This window comes from Garra rufa, chromosome 21 (assembly GCF_049309525.1).
Source record: "Garra rufa chromosome 21, GarRuf1.0, whole genome shotgun sequence".
Lineage (NCBI taxonomy): Eukaryota > Metazoa > Chordata > Actinopteri > Cypriniformes > Cyprinidae > Garra > Garra rufa.
The window spans coordinates 16386336-16407030 of record NC_133381.1 but is presented as its reverse complement, the minus strand read 5'-3'; the positions used below and the strand labels follow the sequence as shown (position 1 = coordinate 16407030).

Here is a 20695-nt window from a genome sequence, read left to right as displayed (position 1 = left end):
AACCTATAAAGGAATATTTTTTATGAGTGTTGGAAAATGGGATACAGTGCAAGTGCTATAGGACTCATTTTGTTGTTTAGGGTGATTTTGATTCTAATTTTCTCCAAAACTATACAGTAAAATGTCTTGAAAATAACTACAGTGATAGTCAGGGTCACTCTGAATACAGATCAATTGAAAGAATGAGCTAACCTATAAAGGAATATTTTTTATGAGTGTTGGAAAATGGGATACAGTACAAGTGCTATAGGGCTCATTTTGTAGTTTAGGGTGATTTTGTTTCAAAATTTCTCCAAAACTATACAGTAAAATGTCTTGAAAATAACTACAGTGATAGTCAGGGTCACTCTGAATACAGATGGACTGAAAGAATGAGCTAACCTATAGAGGAACATTTTTTATGAGTGTTGGAAAATGGGATACAGTACAAGTGCTATAAGACTCATTTTTGTTGTTTAGGGTGATTTTGTTATTGTTTTTCTCCAAAACTATACAGTAAAATGTCTTGAAAATAATTACAGTGATAGGCAGGGTAACTCTGAATACAGATCAATTGAAAGAATGAGCTAACCTATAAGGAAATATTTTTTATGAGTGTTGGAAAATGTGATACAGTGCAAATAACAGGATGCATTTTGTAGTTTAGGGTGATTTTGTTTCTAATGTTCTCCAAAACTATACAGTAAAATGTCTTGAAAATAATTACACTGATAGTCAGGGTCACTCTGAATACAGATGGAGTGAAAGAATGAGCTAACCTATTGAGGGACATTTTTTACGAGTGTTGGAAAACGGGATACAGTGCAAATAACAGGATGCATTTTGTTGTTTAGGGTGATTTTGTTTCTAATTTTCTCCAAAACTATAAAGTAATATGTCTTGAAAATAACTACAGTGAAAGTCAGGGTCACTCTGAATACAGATCAATTGAAAGAATGAGCTAACCTATAAAGGAATATTTTTTATGAGTGTTGGAAAATGGGATACAGTGCAAGTGCTATAGGGCTCATTTTGTAGTTTAAAGTGATTTTGTTTCTAATTTTCTCCAAAACTATACAGTAAAATGTCTTGAAAATAACTACAGTGATAGTCAGGGTCACTCTGAATACAGATGGAGTGAAAGAATGAGCTAACCTATAGAGGAACATTTTTTATGAGTGTTGGAAAATGGGATACAGTACAAGTGCTATAGGACTCATTTTGTAGTTTAGGGTGATTTTGTTATTGTTTTTCTCCAAAAATATACAGTAAAATGTCTTGACAATAATGACAGTGATAGTCGGGGTCACTCTGAATACAGATGGACTGAAAGAATGAGCTAACCTATAGAGGGACATTTTTTATGAGTGTTGGAAAATGGGATACAGTACAAGTGCTATAGGACTCATTTTTGTTGTTTAGGGTGATTTTGTTATTGTTTTTCTCCAAAAATATACAGTAAAATGTCTTGACAATAATGACAGTGATAGTCAGGGTCACTCTGAATACAGATCAATTGAAAGAATGAGCTAACCTATAAAGGAACATTTTTTATGAGTGTTGGAAAATGGGATACAGTGCAAATAACAGGATGCATTTTGTAGTTTAGGGTGATTTTGTTTCTAATGTTCTCCAAAACTATACAGTAAAATATCTTGAAAATAATTACACTGATAGTCAGGGTCACTCTGAATACAGATGGAGTGAAAGAATGAGCTAACCTATAGAGGAACATTTTTTATGAGTGTTGGAAAATGGGATACAGTGCAAGTGCTATAGGACTCATTTTGTAGTTTAGGGTGATTTTGTTATTGTTTTTCTCCAAAACTATACAGTAAAATGTCTTGAAAATAATTACACTGATAGTCAGGGTCACTCTGAATACAGATGGAGTGAAAGAATGAGCTAACCTATGGAGGAACATTTTTTATGAGTGTTGGAAAATGGGATACAGTGCTAGGAGCTATTTTGTTGTTTAGGGTGACTTTCTTCTAGTTTTTTTTGTCGTATTGTATTGTATTTTAATTATGCAGCCACTGGATAAATAATTTCCTTCGGGATTAATAAAGATTTATCTTATCTTATTTTGTTAGTGTGTTTCTCCAAAACTATACAGTTAAATGTCTTGAAAATAACTGCAGCGATAGTCAGGGTCATTCTGAAAAAACATCAATTTCGAAGAATAAGCTAACCTACAGAGGACAGAGGGTTTTTAAATATATGGAAATAATCCAAGTGCTAGGACACATATGTTGTTTTGTATGAGCTAACCTATATAAGGAAATTATACAAGTGCAAGTATGTTTGTGATGATTTTGCCTTTAATTATCACTGAAACTGTACAGTAAAATGACTTGAAATTAATACATTGATAGCCAGGATCACTTTGAACAAATGTGAATTTAAAGAATAAGCAAATCTGTAAAGAAAAGTGTTTAAAAATTGGGACACACACACACACACACACACACACACACACACACACACACACATATATATATATATATATATATATATATATATATATATATATATATATAAACACTGGAAAAACAAAACAAAAAATAAATAAAAAACATTAATGTTAACATTTCTCAACATTAATAAATTATTTAGAATTATTAATGTACAATACAAACGTTTATGCAGAAATTTATAGTATTTACAAACATATAAATATATTTGTAAATACTTTAAATTTCTACATAAACGTTTGTATTGTACATTAATAATTCTAAATAATTTATTAATGTTGAGAAATGTTAATATAAAAGTGTTTTATTTAATCTTTTATTTTAATGTTTGTATGTATATATATATATATATATATATATATACACACACACACACACACACATACATACATACAAACATTAAAATAAAAGATTAAATAAAACACTTTTATATTAACATTTATTAACATTAATAAATTATTTTAATAATGTACAAATACAAACGTTTATGCACAAAATTACATAAACTAAAAGGAAACGCCGGTGTGACGGCTTTTTCTTCTTCTATATATAGTCAGTGAGAGAGAGAGAGAGCCTACACACACACACACACACACACACACACACACAAACATCAAAATAAAAAAACGGAATAAAACACATTAATATTATTATTTTTTTACATTATCAAATTATTTAGAATAATTAGATACAATATAAACGTTTATGGACTAATGTAATGTATTTATAAACATACGAATAAAAAGTATATAGGAAACGCCGGTTTGACAGCTTCTTTACATGCATTTGACCTGCTCTCAGTACTCGTACCGTAAGTGCACGATTACACGCGCAAGTTAAAAAAAAAGTGCGGCTGGCTTGACCGTGTATTTTAAGGCGCGGCTGGCTTGACCGCAGTAAACTGAGGGACTCAACGGGACTCTACAAGCGCACTTTACACCGCGCAAACCCGGGACACCTTTGCCTTTACCATGTTTTTATGTAAATTCGTGTGCGCGATCATAACCAGGTCCTTATTTATTCTGGTCTCTCTTATCGGCGTCTGGAGAGTAAAAACGGTGAAAAATGACAACATGTACTGGTTGCTGACTGTCCTTTACCTTCCTCTGGTCGTGGAGATGATCATCACTTTAAAACGAAGGAAAGGGAAAGACTACAAATGGTGAGTGACACTTTATAGTTCAACAGATCAATACACACGATTTACTGATCTTAATCATTTTCTGCTGGATGAATCACTCTCTTGGTCCAAATAAGTTGTATTTAATATTTAACTGAATTTAGGTGTTTTTCGGATTTTATTTGACTACTTTAGTGGTAGCTGTTCTTAGGTTTCTGTTACATTTTTAATTCAATTTTCCTAAAAAGTTACCGAAATTCCTCTCGCCCTCTCTCCCACTCACCAACATCCTGTTGGACCTATTGTAAGTGCTGACAAAGTAAAGATACTGGTCTACTATAATCTGAATGGTCTCCAGGAGCGACCCTAACAAGGGTAAAAGTTTACACCCCCTTTCAGAATCTGCTAAATGTTCATTGTTTTACCAAAATAAGAGGGATCATACAATGCATGTTACAGTTTATTCAGTACTGACATGAATGAGACATTTCACATAAAATATGTTTACTGATTGTCCACAAGAGAAAATAATAGTTGAATTATTAGAACTACCCCATTCAAAAGTGTATAGCCTATACAGTCGATTCTTAAACTGCGGTCACACCATCTGCGCTTCGTAAAAGTGCGGTCACCATCTCTGCCTAAATATGTTGCGCGCCTATATAGATATTTACGGTAACAAACATCTCCGACCTAACGCGGCGCATTTCATGTTACTAAACTGCTTTTAAGAACTGCATACCGTAGTCAGGACAGATTATTGTTATGCATGTCCTGTATGTTATATAGGCTGTATCATTTATTTTAATTACATACCAAAATCAAGACAAATGCTATTTACATTGCTGTATAGACATTTAAAATTTTCATAAAAATATGAAATAAAATTGTTTTCTGAAAACTCCAACAGATTTAATGTTCTACATCTCCTTAAGTATCACTGTGGTGATTTTCACGTTGTTTTACTGTATATTTTTTTAATAATTTCATACCAAAGTCGACATATGCTATTGACATTGCTATATAGGCATTTTAAAAATTCATAAAAATATGAAATCAAGTTGTTTTCTGAAAACTCAACCATATTCTTGTTCTACATCTCCTCAAGTATCACTGTGGTGATTTTCACGTTGTTTTACTGTATCATTTATTAATGATTTCACACCAAAGTCGACATATGCTATTGACATTGCTCTAAAGGCATTTTAAAAATTCATAAAAATATGAAATCAAATTGTTTTCTGAAAACTCCAACAGATTATTGTTCTACATCTCCTCAAGTACCACTGTGGTGATTTTCAAGTTTTTTTTACTGTATAATTTTTTTAATAATTTCATACCAATGTCGACATATGCTATTTACAATCAAACTTTTCAAATTGTTTCCTGAAAAATCCAACAGATTATTGTTCTACATCTCAAGTACCACTGGTCATACTTGTGATGTTGATGTAGAACAATAATTTGTTGGAGTTTTCAGAAAATAATTTGATTTCATATTTTTATGAATTTTGAAAATGCCTATAATATAGCAATGTAAACAGCATTTGTCTTGACTTTGGTATGGAATGATTAAAAAAGTATACAGTAAAACAACGTGAAAATCACCACAGTGGTACTTGAGGAGATGTAGAACAATAATCTGGTTGAGTTTTCAGAAAACAATTTGATTTCATATTTTTATGAATTTTGAAATGCCTTTAAATGAGTATTCAGTTTGATTTCATGTTATTATGATTTTTTTTTTTTAAATGTCTATATCGAGAAATAAATAATAGTATTGGTCCGGACTTTGGTATTCAATTATAAAGTAATGAAACCGTTAAACAGCATGCAGAACTCCAAAATCTGTTGGAGTTTGAAGAAAATAATTAGATTTTTATATTTTATGATTTTTTGCGCATGTCAGATTAATAGTATTTTTATTTGGGAGACAGAGATAGAGAGTTTGTTAATAGCATTGGTCCTGACTACGGTATGCAGTTCTTAAAAGTAGTTTAGTAACATGAAATGCGCCGCCTTAGGTCGGAGGTGTTTACCGTAATTATCTATATAGGCGCGCAACGTAAATTTTGGCGGAGATGGCGTGACTGCACTTTTACGAAGCGCAGATGGTGTGACCGCAGTATTCTACACTGTGTTGTTACTTTGAATGATCCACAGCTGTGTTTTGTTTTTTGTTTGTTTAGTGATAGTTGTTCACGAGTCCCTTAATTGTATGTCCTGAACAGTTCAACTGTCTGCTGTTCTTCAGAAAAATCCTTCAGGTCTCACAAATTCTTTGGTTTTCCAGATTGTTTGTGTATTTGAACCCAACAATGTCTGTATGATTTTGAGATCCATCTTTTAACACTGAGGACAACTGAAGGACTCATATGTAACTATTACAGAAGGTTCAAATGCTCACTTTAGAAGGAAAAACTATGCATTAAGTTTTTCAAAAGTTTTCACCCCCATCTCTTAATGATTAAGAGATGGGGGGTGAAAACTTTTGAACAGAATGGAGATATGTACATTTCACTGAGGGACAGCAGGCAGTTTAACTGTTTAGGTCAAACAAGAGACTCATGAACAGCTATCACAAAACAACAACAGACAACAAACAACAACAACAAAAAACATGCACGCAACAACACAGTATTAAGAATCAAGTGTATGCTAACTTTAACTTTTGAACGGGGTAATTTTCATAAATTCAACTATTTTCTCTCACATCTTTTATGTGAAATATCTTTTTCAGGTCAGTACTAAACAATAACATGTGTTTTGTATGATCCCTCTTATTTTGCAGATTCTGAAAGGGAGATGTAAACTTTTGACCTCAACTGTACAAAAAACTGTTTAGTTGTTCAGTGTACTTTCTATAAAAATGATTTAACCATCATCTGTCCTGTTTCAGGTTTTCTCCAGCCATTCTCTTCTTCCTCATCAGCATTATTCCATCCATATGGCTTCTAGAGTTAAGTCACCAGGAGAACAAAGCCAGTGACCCTCAGGTATTATTCAATATACCCATTCTTTCAGTGAAATTTTGTCATTTTCTGTCAGTGTTTATTAACTTAAATGTGACCCTGGACCACAAAACCAGTCTTAAGTTGCTGGGGTATTTGTAGCAATAGCCAAAAATACATTGTATGGGTCAAAATTATAGATTTTTCTTTTATGCCAAAAATCAATAGGAAATTAAGTAAAGATCATATTCCATGAAAACTTTTTGCAAAATTCATACTATAAATATATCAAAATGTAATTTTTGATTAGTAATATGCATTAAGAACTTAATTTGGAGAACTTCAAAGGTGATTTTCTCAGTATTTTGATTTTTTTGCACCCTCAGATTCCAGATTTTCAAATAGATGTATCTCAGTCAAATATTGTCCTAGCCTAACAAACCATACATCAATAGAAAGCTTTATTGGGCTTTCATATGATGTATATATCTCAGTTTTGTAAAATGTAACCTTATGACTGGTTTTGTGGTCCATGGTCACATATATTGTTCCAAACGTGTATGACTTTGCACTTTCTGTGAAAAGGATTTTTTAATAGAAATACAACTGAAAAATGTCTCCTAAACTCACCAATACCACCTTTAATTGATCAAAAATGCAGTAATGTTTTAATATTTTACAGTTTAGAATATTATAATGATTTCTGAAAGCTTGTGTAACACTAAAGACTGGAGTAATGGCTGCTAAAACTTGAGGTTCGCCCTCACAGAAAACAATTAAAATTTAAAATATATTAAAATAGAAAACAGTTATTTAAAATAGTAATATTTTACAAAAACACTGGATTTTTGATTTAAAAAATGCAGCCTAGGCAGTGTATATATTGTATATTGTTGTGTATATTGCTTTTTATCTAGTGTCTTTTTATTTTTTATGTTTTTCTGTGTGTTTAGAGCTTCATCAAGACAAATTCATTGTGTACTTACTTAATAATATAAATTCGGATTCTTTTTTGGATGAGAACGGCCATTTTAAAGTCTCCTTAATGTCTTTTGTCAGTAAAATGTTGCGCTTTTGGATGTTTTTGTGAAGTCAGTGTAGCTTTATTATGCTCATATATAAGTTGACATTCCTTCTCAGTGTCCTTTTCCACTCATTAAAGTTTTCTCTGTGCTTTTTATGTGCCTGGCAGTGTAGGAAATTGGACTCTTGGGACAATGTCAAGAGCATATTGCCTATAAACGGTACAATGGGTGACGAAACACTAAAGGTAATCTTGAAAATTGTTTATTTTTACTTTTTTAATTTCTGGTTCAGTGCGTTGCTGTACAAAAGTAACTAATTCTCTGACTGTGATGCATCAGCTATATTACATTTATATCCATATATGCACAAATGACACATGCGTCCAATTAGCGATGTCATTCATTTCCTCATAATGCAGCGTGCAGTATGGTCCTCTTCCCATACTTTTGTCCTTTGTCTTTACTTTTGCTTCCTCTGTCTTTCTCTAGAATTAAACGATTACATTCCTCCAGATTGAAACCAAGATGTAAGCAAAAAATGAAGATATATCACTAATTTTATGCTAGTACACCCCAGTGTTCCCATCACCCTCTGGTCTGGTTTTGGTAGGGGTTATTTTAAACATTGGTATGTTTCATGGAGGATGTTCAAGATGCATGTTAAAACTCATGCGAATTCTATAGCAAGAAGTCTTCATTCTATTGTTTATTTCGTTCTGCCTCTATTCCTATGAGAAGATATTATTTTTGCCCTTATTGTGGGTACAGAAACTAGGAAAACTTGATCTTAGCTTGTTTTTTCTTCTCTTTCAGTTGCAAATTTGTCCATTTTAATGCTTTAATGCTTTTATCCGAAGTATTGCAGTACACTCAGAACAGGGGATCCTGAAACCAAAAACGCTGAATTGTTGTGGCCAGTAACATGATTAATACCCTCGTGAACCTCAAGTCATATTTCTTTGGAATGAAGAGACTAATCCTCTTTCTTGTCAGTGGTGTGATGTGTTTGTAAATAGAAGCAATTTCTAAATGGTTGTGTCTGTACAATTTTGTTTCTTTCAGCACTTGGAACGCATGCTCATCTCCGTTTGTCCGAATGACTGGATCCTTGGTCTTCATCAGGTTCTGCTCATTCTTCTCATCCTCGGAAAGTGGCTCCTCCCATTGGGAGGAGGAGTGACGCGTGACGAGCTGTCTCAGCTTTTACTCATCTTTGTTGGCACGGCGGCAGACATTCTGGAATTCACCAGTGAAACACTCTCAGATGTCAAGTGGGTACTTCCTGTTTTCAGTCATTAAACAAAAGCTTGACTGAATGCCAGGTCATGCTATTGTTAATGTACATTACAGTTTTATTCATCAAGGACATATTCAATGGCTTAAAATTGACAGTGAAGACATTTATATTGTATCAAAAAAAAAATGTATGACAGTTTTTACAAAAATATTAAGCAACAGAATAGGGCTGGGCGATTAATCGAAAAGTAATCGAAATCGACATTCAGAACCTTTAATCGATCAAATTTTTCCAGGTCAATTATTTCAATTACTTTCCCTTTAGAAACATTACTGTGTGTGGAGTCACATGACCCGTTACGTTACGTTATTCCTCCGACAAGTCGATGGAGAGCTTAAGCAGTATTTATACAGTAAAAAGTATTTACAGGATATACAAGAGTAATTTTATTTAGAAGAGATACTGCAAGTTATTTATTTTCACTAATTTAAGAAAAATGTGACTTTTCATTTTAAGCAATATGTGCTTTAATTTCAGTTGTTCAACACTGATGTTCAATAAATAATCATAGATAGTAGATAGTGTGTGCACCCTTCATTCAAAAATCTCTCACTTGTAATATGTGCGCATATTTACTGTACAAAACTTGTCAGTGAACTATGAGGGCAAAAAAATAAATATTATTTAAATATAATTAAATATAATTTAATTTATTAATGAATAAAATAATCGTTCATTAATCGTAATCAGGTTAAAATGTTCAATTAATCGAGATTTTGATTTTAGGCCAAATCGCACAGCCCTACAACAGAATTTTGTTTTTGGATAATATTAAAAAAATGTTTCTTGAGCAGCAAATCAGCATATTGAAATGATCTCATGACACTGAAGACTGAAGTATTGGCTGCTGAAAAATCTACTTTGCCATCACAGGAATGAATTAAATCGTAATATTATTTAAAAAGATATAAAAAAATATTGGGTATTTCAGAAATACAATGCTGCATTTCTGAATATGAGTGATGATTATGGTTTGGCACCATTCTAAAGTGCTTTTTGTGGGTGAAAAGATCACAAGTTTCAGTAAATCATATTTCTTATACATCACTTACAATAAATTGCACAATAATAAACTAAAAACCAATGACATTTCTCTATCAAATTGTGTTTTGTGCAATTAAAGGTCAAGCCTGTCACATTCAAAATGTGAGGTTAATGCTACTGGCATTTACTAGGAAATATCATCACACCACACAGTATTATTCGATATTTTTGTACAGTATATTTATGAGGGACAAAAAAAAAATAGGTGTTTTCTCAAATCCCTTAAGCATATACAAAAAACAGACAAAGCATATGTGACCTTGGACCACAAAACCAGTGTTATTTTTTTTAGAATTAAGATGTATACATACATAAATAAATAAATAAATAAATAAGCTTTCCATTGATGTATGATTTGTTATGACAGGACAATATTTGGCTGAGATACAACTATTTGAAAATCTGGAATCTGAGGGTGCAAAAAAGTCAAAATATTGAGAAAGTCGCCTTTAATGTTGTTCAAATTAAGTTCTTAGCAATGCATATCACTTATCCAAAATTAAGATTTGATATATTTACGGTAGAAAATTTACAAAATATCTTCATGGAACATGATCTTTACTTAATATCCTACTGATTTTTGGCATTGTTGAAAAATTGATCATTTTGACCCATACAATGTATTGTTGGCTATTGCTACGAATATGCATGTGCTGTTTATGACTGGTTTTGTGTAAAAAGGCAGACTTTTTATTTTAAAAATTAATTTAATCATATTTAAAGTTACTGTTTTATTCTTTATTGAATTATCAACTAATTACAGTTGAATCAATCATATATTGCTACTACATTCAGGATGTCTGGTGTTTCCTGTCAGTGATATCAGCAGTCATGTGAACACAAATGGCCCCTTTCCTGAGTAAAAAACACACATAATGCCCTCATGATATCAAATTCAGAAAGACATCTATGTAAATGCTAATGCATTATTTGATGCAAATCTACATAACACATTCTTCACTGTGTGTTACAGGGAGAACAACAACCTAATGGTGTATGTAATCTTGGGAGTGTGGACGTGGAGTATGTTGCAGTTTCCTTTTCACCTGGCAGGTTTGTGATCACCTGTTTGTGTTTCTTTAACAACCCACCATCAGATGTCACAGATGACCTACAAAATAGTTCAGGATCCCTCAAGTGTTTGGAGGAGGGCCCTGCTGTTCTGTGAAATTTTAGTTTGAAGCTTAGATATCGTGAATGTTTCATCCTGCTCCATCAAAAGTATTTTTCTTACCCTTGGAGCTCACATAAACTAGCGGTTTGGGATGCAACTCAGTGTAGTGTAACAGCGCTCCAGTCATTTGTAGATCAACAGCATGTGTTTTCGTTGCGTTATGCTCTGTGCATGTTTCCCTTTGAGGAATGAGAGCTTTGGCAGCTGCGTGTATTTAAACATTACCAAACCCCATAGGAAGAGGAGAGGGGTGGATTTTTTTGGATCATTTCAACCATTTGCTGTAAGTTCAACTGACTGTTCACTTCTGCAAAATTACCCCGCTCACTGGTCTGTAAACTATGGAAGATTATTTCTGCCATGAAATAAAAACTAGAAAAGGTAATTACAAGTTCTTATCTCTCCATTCTGAATTTTTATCACAAGTGCAAATTTATATCTGACAATTCAGACTTTTTTAGACTTGTGATTTATATCTCACACTTGTAAGTTATAAACTTGTAATTGCGAGGTCATATAAAAAGAATTCTGAATTGAGAAACCCCCAACTGCAAGAAAGAAATCAAAATTGTGAGATTATCTGTTTTCTTCTTAGAATATATTAAGTTTATATCTTGCAATTCAGAGAAAAAGGTCAGAATTGTGAGATAAAAAGTTTCTAAACCTGTTTTATTTTTTGATTTTGTGGCAAAATGACTACCTTCCATAGTAAACTGATACACAGTTAATAAATAAAATATAATTCTTTAGTTTCGTTTTCTATAAACACTCAGAAAGGCACATAATATTTTTTTCCCAACACATAATGCATCAAAATCGTCCATTCAAAGAACAAATGGTCATTGATTTCCTGTAGTTTATGGAGTAAAGTGCACTGCAGTCCGAAAAACAGTCATAGTGGCCCTCTGCCAAAACTAGAGATTACCGCCATTCAATGCTCTAGTAAAACCCTTTAACTTCATTAAAAACATTGAAACGATTAAAAATGTTCGGCCATTTTTGCCATGAAATAAAAAATAGAAAAGGTAATTACAAATTTTTATCTCATTATTCTGACTTTTTTTATTGCAATAGAAAATGCATATCTCACAGTTCAGACTTTTTTAGATTTGTGAGTTAAATCTCACATGCAAGTTATACATAAAAAAAAAAATCTGAATTGAGAACTCATAATTGCAAGGAAAAAAGTAAAAATTGTGAGATTTTGATTTTGTAGCTTCCATAGTAAACTGATGCATAAGTTAATAAATAAAATATATAATTCTTTAGTTTTGTTTTCTATAAACACTCAGAAAGGCACATTCTTATTCTTTTCCCAACACATAATGCATTGAAACCATCCATTCACAGAATAAATAGTCATTGATTTCCTGTAGTTTATGGAGCAAAGTGCACTGCAGTCTGAAAAACAGTCATAGTGGCCAAAACTAAAGAGATCACTGCCATTTAAACTCCAGTAAAACCCTTCCACTTCATTATAAACATTTTTACAAACTAACCTTTTACTGAAACAAATTCTGCCATGAATTGTTTTGTTCGCAGAATAAAGTCATTGATTTCCTGTAGTTTATGGAGCAAAGTGCACTGCAGTCCGAAAAACAGTCATAGTGGCCCTCTGCCAAACTTGACGAGATCACCACCATTTAAACTCTAGTTAAACCCTTCAACTTCAACTTCTTTAAAAACATTTTTACAATTGAACCTTTTACTGAAACAAATAGTGCCATTAAAAAAATAGAAACAGTAATTACAATTTTTATCTAACCATTCTGACTCTTTGAAATCACAATTGCAAATTCATATCTTACATTTCATACTTTTTCAGATTTGTGAGTTATATCTCACAGTTGCAAGTTATAAACTCGTAATTGTCTCGTGAAGGTCATAACGAAAAGTTTTATTCTGAATTGAGAAACTCACAATTGCAGGGGGAAAAAAAGTAAAAATTGTGTGGTTACCTTTTTTACTTTTTTATTGTTTACTGTTTTTTCTAAGAATATCGATGTTATATCTGAAAATTCAGAGGTTTTATCTCACAATTCAGTGAAAAAAGTCAGAATTGTGTGATGAAAAGTTATTACAAAATAATTTTTGGGCAAAATAACAGCCTTCAATAGTAAACTGATACACAGTTAATAAATAAAATATATAATTCTTTAGTTTTGTTTTCTATAAACACTCAGAAAGGCACATAATAATCTTTTCCCAACACATAATGCATCAAAATTGTCCATTCAAAGAACAAATAGTCATTGATTTCCTGTATTTTATGGAGTAAAGTGCACTGCAGTCTGAAAAACAGTCATAGTGGCAAAACTAAAGAGATCACCACCATTTAAAACCACCATTTTTGAACCCTTCAACTTCAATATAAAATTCTGAGTTTATATCTCACAATTCAGTGAAAAAATTCAGAATTGTGAGATAAAAAAACCCAATTACCAGTTTAATTTTTTTTTATTTTGTGGCAAAGTATCTACCTTCCATAGTAAACTGATACACAGTTAATAAATAAAATATAATTATTTAGTTTTGTTTTCTATAAACATTCATAAAGGCACATTAATTTCATAACATATAATGCATCAAAACCATCCATTCACAGAATAAATAGTCATAGATTTCCTGTAGTTTATGGAGAAAAGTGCACTGCAGTCCGAAAAACAGTCATAGTGGCCCTCTGCCAAACCTAAAGAGATCACCACCATTTAAACTCTAGTTAAACCCTTCAACTACAATTGAACCTTTTACCGAAACAAATTCTGCCATAAAAAAATAGAATCAGTAATTCCGAATTTTTATCTCAGCATTCTGACTTTTTTAATCACAGTTGCAAATTCATATCTTACATTTCATACTTTTTTAGATTTGTGAGTTATATCTCACAGTTGCAAGTTATAAACTCGTAATTGCGAGGCCATAACGAAATATTTTATTCTGAATTGCAGGGAAAAAAGTAAAAATTGTGATTACTTTTTTAAAAAACTTTTTTTGTTTACTGTGTTTTTTCTAAGAATAATGATTCAGTGAAAAAAGACAGAATCGTGAGATAAAAAGTTGTAATTATCTGTTTTATTTTTTGATTCTGTGGCAAAATAATTACCTATCATAGAAAACTGATACACAGTTAATAAATAAAATATATAAATATTTAGTTTTGTTTTCTATAAACACTCAGAAGGGCACATCATAATCTTTTTTCCAACACATAATGCATCAAAATCCATTCCAGTCCATTCAAAAAACAAATGGTCATTGATTTCCTGTATTTTATGGTTAAAACTAAAGAGATCACCACCATTTAAACTCTAGTAAAACCCTTCAACTTCAACTTTATTAAAAACATTTTTACAATCAAACCTTTTACTGAAACAAATTCTGCCATAAAAAATAGAATCAGTAATTCCGAATTTTTATCTCAGCATTCTGACTTTTTTGATCACAATTGCAAATTCATATCTTACATTTGATACTTTTTCAGATTTGTGAGTTATTTTCTCACAGTTGCAAGTTATAAACTCGTAATTGTGAGGTCATAACGAAAAAATGTATTCTGAATTGATTAACTTGCAATTGCAGGGGAAAAAAGTTAAAATGGTGTGATTACTTTTTAAAAACATTGTATTTTTTTACTTTGTATTTTTTTACGAATATCAATGTTGTATCTCAAAATTCTGAGTTTATATGTCACAATTCAGTGAAAAAATTCAGAATTGTGAGATAAAAAAACCCAATTACCTGTTTTATTTATGTTTTTGATTTTGTGGCAAAGTATCTACCTTCCATAGTAAACTGATACACAGTTAATAAATAAAACATAATTATTTAGTTTTGTTTTCTATAAACACTCAGAAAGGCACATTAATTTCATAACCATCCATTCACAGAATAAATAGTCATAGATTTCCTGTAGTTTATAGAGCAAAGTGCACTGCAGTCCGAAAAACAGTCATAGTGGCCCTCTGCCAAACCTGAAGAGATCACCACCATTTAAACTCTAGTTAAACCCTGCAACTACAATTGAACCTTTTACCGAAACAAATTCTGCCATGAAAAAAAAAAATAGAAAAGGTAATTACAAATTTTTATATATCTCTGTGTCTGATTTGTTTTTCTCTTTCATATATGTTACAGTTGTGACGTCCCGGCCACAGAACTCAGATGAGCTGAAGGGTGGAGATGGCTGCTGTAACTTGGTCTTGTCAAGACACAGTACAGATATTTGGAACATCGTGGAGAGTTTGTTTATCCAGGATGGCCCCTTTCTTGTGGTACGTCTCATGGTGATGATATACTTTGATGTGTTCCACCAGATGCTGGTCTTCTTTGCTATTAAGAACTTTCTAGTGGTCGTCCTCAACCTCTACAGGCTCATAGTTATCTGTCAAGACTTTAAACCACCATCATCACCATCACCATCATCATCTACCTCTCCCCCAGTATGAAGAAAGGAAAGAAAATCAGTTTAAATGTTACATTTTAATACGAATACATTTCATTAATTGTGCCAGACGGTTTGCTTAAACCAGGGGTTTTCAAACCGGGAGGCCGCAAGGAAGTGCTAGACAGTGTTATTTTAGTGTCATCGAGATACTAGTAGAATATTTATTAATATTTTGAATTTGTTTTTGTTTTTATATTTACTTTCATTTAGTTTTAGTCATTTTGTTGTTTTTTTTGTTTTTCATTTTTATTAGTCATTGTCTATATAGTTAGTAATTATCTATCATTAGTTATTATAGTTTTGCATGAGACATGTTGCATTTGCAACTAGCTAAAATATAAGTTTTATGGGGTCAGTGGAAAAGTTTATGCATATTTTAGACAAGTTTATATATAAAAAATAGATTAAAATAAATAAATAATACATTATAAAATAATAACTGTAAATATTTTACACATATTTACAGTTCATGTCAAAAGTTTACATACACCATGCATAATCTGCAAAATGTAAATTATTTGACCAAAATAAGAGGGATCATACAAAATGCATGCTATTTTATATTTAATACTGACCTGAATAAGATATTTCACATAAAAGACGTTTGACTCTTGTGTTGTTACCTGAATGATCCACAGCTGTTTTTTGTTTTTTTTTGTTCAGTGATAGCTATTCATGAGTCACTTGTTTGTCCTAAACAGTTAAACTACCCAAAAAATCCCATAGGTCCCACAAATTATTTGGTTTTTCAGCATTTTTGCGTATTTGAACCCTTTCCAACAATTACTGTATGATTTTAAGATCCATCTTATCACACTGCGGACAAGTGAGAGACTCAAATGCGACTATTACAAAAAACACGATGCATTAAGAGCCAGGGGGCGAAACCTTTTGAACCAAATGAAGTTGTGTACATTTTTCTTATTTTGCCTAAATATAATATTTGTTTCCATTTAGTATTGCCCATCAGAAGCTATGGAAGATACTTACATGTTTCCATGAATACAAAATAAGTCAAATTTACCCTGATCTTTAAATTCAAAAAGTTTTCACCCCCCGGCTCTTAATGCATCGTTTTTTTTCTTCTGAAGCATCAGTGAGCATTTGAACCTTCTGTAAAAGTTGCATACGAGTCCCTCAGTTGTCCTCAGTGTGAAAAAATGGATCTCAAAATCATACAGTCATTGTTGGAAAGGGTTTAAATACACAAAAATGCTGAAAAACCAAAGAATTTGTGGCACCTGAAGGATTTTTCTGAAGAACAGCGGGCAGTTTAACTGTTCAGGTTAAACAAGGGACTCACTATTATTTTCTCTTGTGGACTACATGTAAATGTCTTATTCAGGTCAGTACTTAAAAAAATAATAACATGCATTTTGTAAGATCTCTATTATTTTAGTAAAATAATTAACATTTTGCAGATTCTGCAAGGTGTATGTAAACTTTTGACATCAGCTGTATAATAGTATTTATACGTTAAATTTTAAAACCACATTTTGTGGTGACAACAGTTTTGAAAATGTATTTTGAATGTGTTTATGATACGTACAATCAAACTAGGACCAATAGTGGATTTTAAAGTACGGCATACATTATTTGGTTCCTGATTTAAAAGTATTACTTTTATAGAACTTTTTAAGTATTTTACAATCCTTTTTATAGCAGACAATGTAGTGAAGTAAGTTTAAAAACAGTAAGGGAACTCTAGTTTTTTTTGTATTATGAAATGTCACAGGCAGACACACGTATATCTATCCTGTACATGTGTTAAAAGGGGCCTGCTCACGAATGATTACTCTAGCAGTGTGCATTCAGATATGACTCTTTGATATCACTCTGACCTGAGAACAGGCTAAGACAATTAGCCTGTAATTTGTGAGAATCTGTAGCTGCTTTACAGCAGTTTCTAGATCAGCCTTTCAAAGATCTAGAGATAGTTACAGCTCGTGAACACAGCTGTAACCAATGTGTCTAGTTATGTCACCTTGTGAACCTATTGAAATAAATGTTTTTGTCTTGTTTCAACCTATCTGGATTCTCTCAGTTTTTGTATGCGGGATGATTTCTGATGGTTTTTCTGACCTTTGGGTTGTCATTGCTATTTCAAATTTGTCGGGAAAAAATGAGACATGCCACCACGTCTTTCTCTCCCTTTACACTTAAACAGTATTCCTCAGTTTCCCAGATGTCTTCAAGTACAAACACTGGGTTGGGTGCTTGTGTCTGTGTGCGTCTGTCCCTGTCTGAAATATACACACATCCCCAAAGCAGGAAAACACACATTACTTCATTAAACATTTTTCACTTTTCTATTTTTGTCAGTAGAGGAAACAGGAAATAGCCACACAAGAATAAAACAGGATACAACCAAAGAAAGTTAGCTGCATCCTGAGACCTAAACTGTGACCTTTGATTTTTAGTAGATCAACACCGCTCTGATGGGTAAATATTAACCAATGGATGCAGTTTTACCAAACAACCTCCCCAAACTCATTTTGATGAAATTTATGTAAGATAATTGATACATTTTTAGCACTGGATGGTAAAGGTAACAAAATGAAAACATATTTGAAAATACTGTGTAGCCTTTTGATGCTTTTCAATGTTCTGAAATGGTTTAAACAGTTTTTTTGATAAACAATACATTTCTGGGAGTACCCTGCATTAAAGGAATAGTTCACTTAAAACTGAAAATCTGATGAAAATTTACATCAACAGATTTGGAGAAATTTAGCATTACGTCACTTGCTCACCAATGGATCCTCTGCAGTGAATGGGTGCCGTCAGAATGAGAGTCAAAACAGCATCACAATAATCCACAAGTAATCCACACAACTCAAGCCGATCAATTAATATCTTGTGAAGTGAAAAGCTGCGTGTTTGTAAGAAACAAATCTATCATTAAGGCGTTATAACTGTAAACCGTCGAGTCTGGCCAAAATACCAGTCTATAAACCATAATAAATGCTTCCTCCAGTGAAAAAATCAATTCCCTGTTGTCCTCACACATTAAAATCCACAAACATATTTGTTTAGAACTGTTTTGGACCATTTTCGCTTGTAAACAGTACTTGATTTGTGCATATTTCTCTCCTGATTCAGATGAGACGACAGAGAAAGCAACATTATGGATAAGAGGAAACTATTTCTTGCCAGAAGCAACTGTTTGAAGTCGTCTTAACATCCTGTGAAGTGAAAAGCTGTGAGTTTGCAAAGACAAACCTATGGTTAAGTAATATACTGGAGTCACAGATTGTGATGCTTTCAGCAGCAGGTTAAGATCTTAATTTTGACGGCACCCATTTACTGCAAACTAGAGGATCTATTGGTGAGCAAGTGATGTAATAGTCATTTCTCCAAATCTGTTCTAATGAAGAAACAAACTCATCGACATGTTGGATGGCCTGGGGGAAGATTTCATTTTTGGGTGAACTTTTCCTTTACCGAGAGTAGCAAATTCATTCAAAAAGTGACAACAGGCTAATGTTGAAATGCACAAGGGTTTCCTTGTGCTGTAAACCGAAAAGACAGTCTACAGTACAGGGTGGGCTGCTGTGTGCTCTCAACCTTATGAATATTCATGAGAGTGTGCGTGAGAGACTATTCTCTGTCTATAGCACCCTTTGTGAGGTCATTATATTGCAAAGCTCTCAGAAAGTAAAAAATGCTAGTAAGACTGACTTAAATGACTATGAATATACAGAAAATACACATAGTATAACTTACGATGAATAGGCTTTTTTACCAAACATGGTACAGTCATGTACTAAAGAAAAAGTTTATAGTAAGTTAAAATAGTGATTCTTTTTATTCCCAGTGTTATCCAAAAAGGGGATAGGTTATGTACACACAGTCATTTAGAGCTTGCTGTGCAATCACATTTGGAGAGATATCTTTGGAGTGAGTATAAAGGAAGTTTACACACACTCGATCATTCGTTCACTGTTCAAAGAAACTATCTATTTCAGAAAAAAACATCATTAATATTACATGAAACATGGTGTGATCTGCAGAGAAGTAGTATTTAACTGTTTACAGAGTAGACAAGGAGCAGGAGAAGAAATTATGAGGCAATAGTACCAAATGCCTTGGATGACATTTCTTTTATATATTTCCTGGCAAACGCTATGGGAAACTTACTGGGAAACTTACTGGAAAACACGGAAAGCAAGAATGAATGGGTCGAGTGTTTGTTGTCCAACGCTTTCTTTCACTGCATTGGAGAATGTTAGTTCATTACTGGTGATCAAACGGTGTCAGACATCAAACACCGAGCTAATTACATCAGGTCAAGATGTTCTCAAAAGTTAAGTCTCACAAAACCAAAGTGGAAAAGTTAAAAAAAAAAAAGTTACAAACAATTACGCAAGATTGTATAATCATCTTTTACGTAACAAAGTTTGGATTTTTTTTTTCCACATCCACAATAATTCTGCAAACACATACTGTCTGTTCTTTTTATGGACAAAAGTAAACACTGTTGAAGTCAAAAGTTTACATACGCCGTCGCCTTGCAGAATCTGCAAAATGGTAATTATTTTATTAAAATAAGAGGGTGAAAACTTTTGAATAGAATGAAGATGTGTACATTTTTCTTATTTGGTCTAGATATCATATTTTTTTAATTAAGTACTGCCCTTCAGAAGTTATAGAAGAGACTTACATGTTTCCCAGAAGACAAAATAAGTGAAATTTACCCTGATCTTCAAATTCAAAAAGTTTTCACCCTCCAGGTCCTAATGCATTGTGTTTCTTTCTGAAGCATCAGTGAGCGTTTGAACCTTCTGTAATAGTTGCATATGAGTCCCACAGTGTGAAAAGATGGATCTCAAATCATACAGTCATTGTTGGAAACGGTTCAATCCCTGCTGAAAAAAAAAACCAAACAAACAAAAAAAAACAGATAAAACCAGCCTAGGCTGATTGGTTGGTCTTAGCTGGTTTCAGCTGGCTAGGCTGATCAGGCTGGTTGCTCCAGCTGGTCTCCCAGCTAAGACCAGCCTGACCAGCTAAGGAAGTAACCAAAACCCTTCTAAAACCAGCCAACCATCTAAGGCTGGTTTTAGCTGTTTTATTTTATTTTTTTCAGCAGGGAAATCCACAAAAGAATTTGTGGGACCTGAAGGATTTTTCTGAAGAACAGCGGGCAGTTTAACTGTTCAGGACAAAAAAGGGACTTACGAACAA

General features: G+C 32.7%; 1 protein-coding gene across 1 annotated transcript; it reads left to right on the top strand.

Moving 5' to 3' along the window:
- Window positions 1-3334: 3334 nt before the first annotated feature.
- tmem26a (transmembrane protein 26a) lies at window positions 3335-17537 on the top strand. The gene is made up of 6 exons (XM_073827160.1): window positions 3335-3615; window positions 6473-6569; window positions 7717-7794; window positions 8612-8820; window positions 10864-10943; window positions 15199-17537. The coding sequence occupies exons 1-6, from the start codon at window positions 3425-3427 to the stop codon at window positions 15507-15509; spliced, it is 966 nt and encodes a 321-aa protein (XP_073683261.1). The 5' UTR covers window positions 3335-3424; the 3' UTR covers window positions 15510-17537.
- Window positions 17538-20695: the final 3158 nt, after the last annotated feature.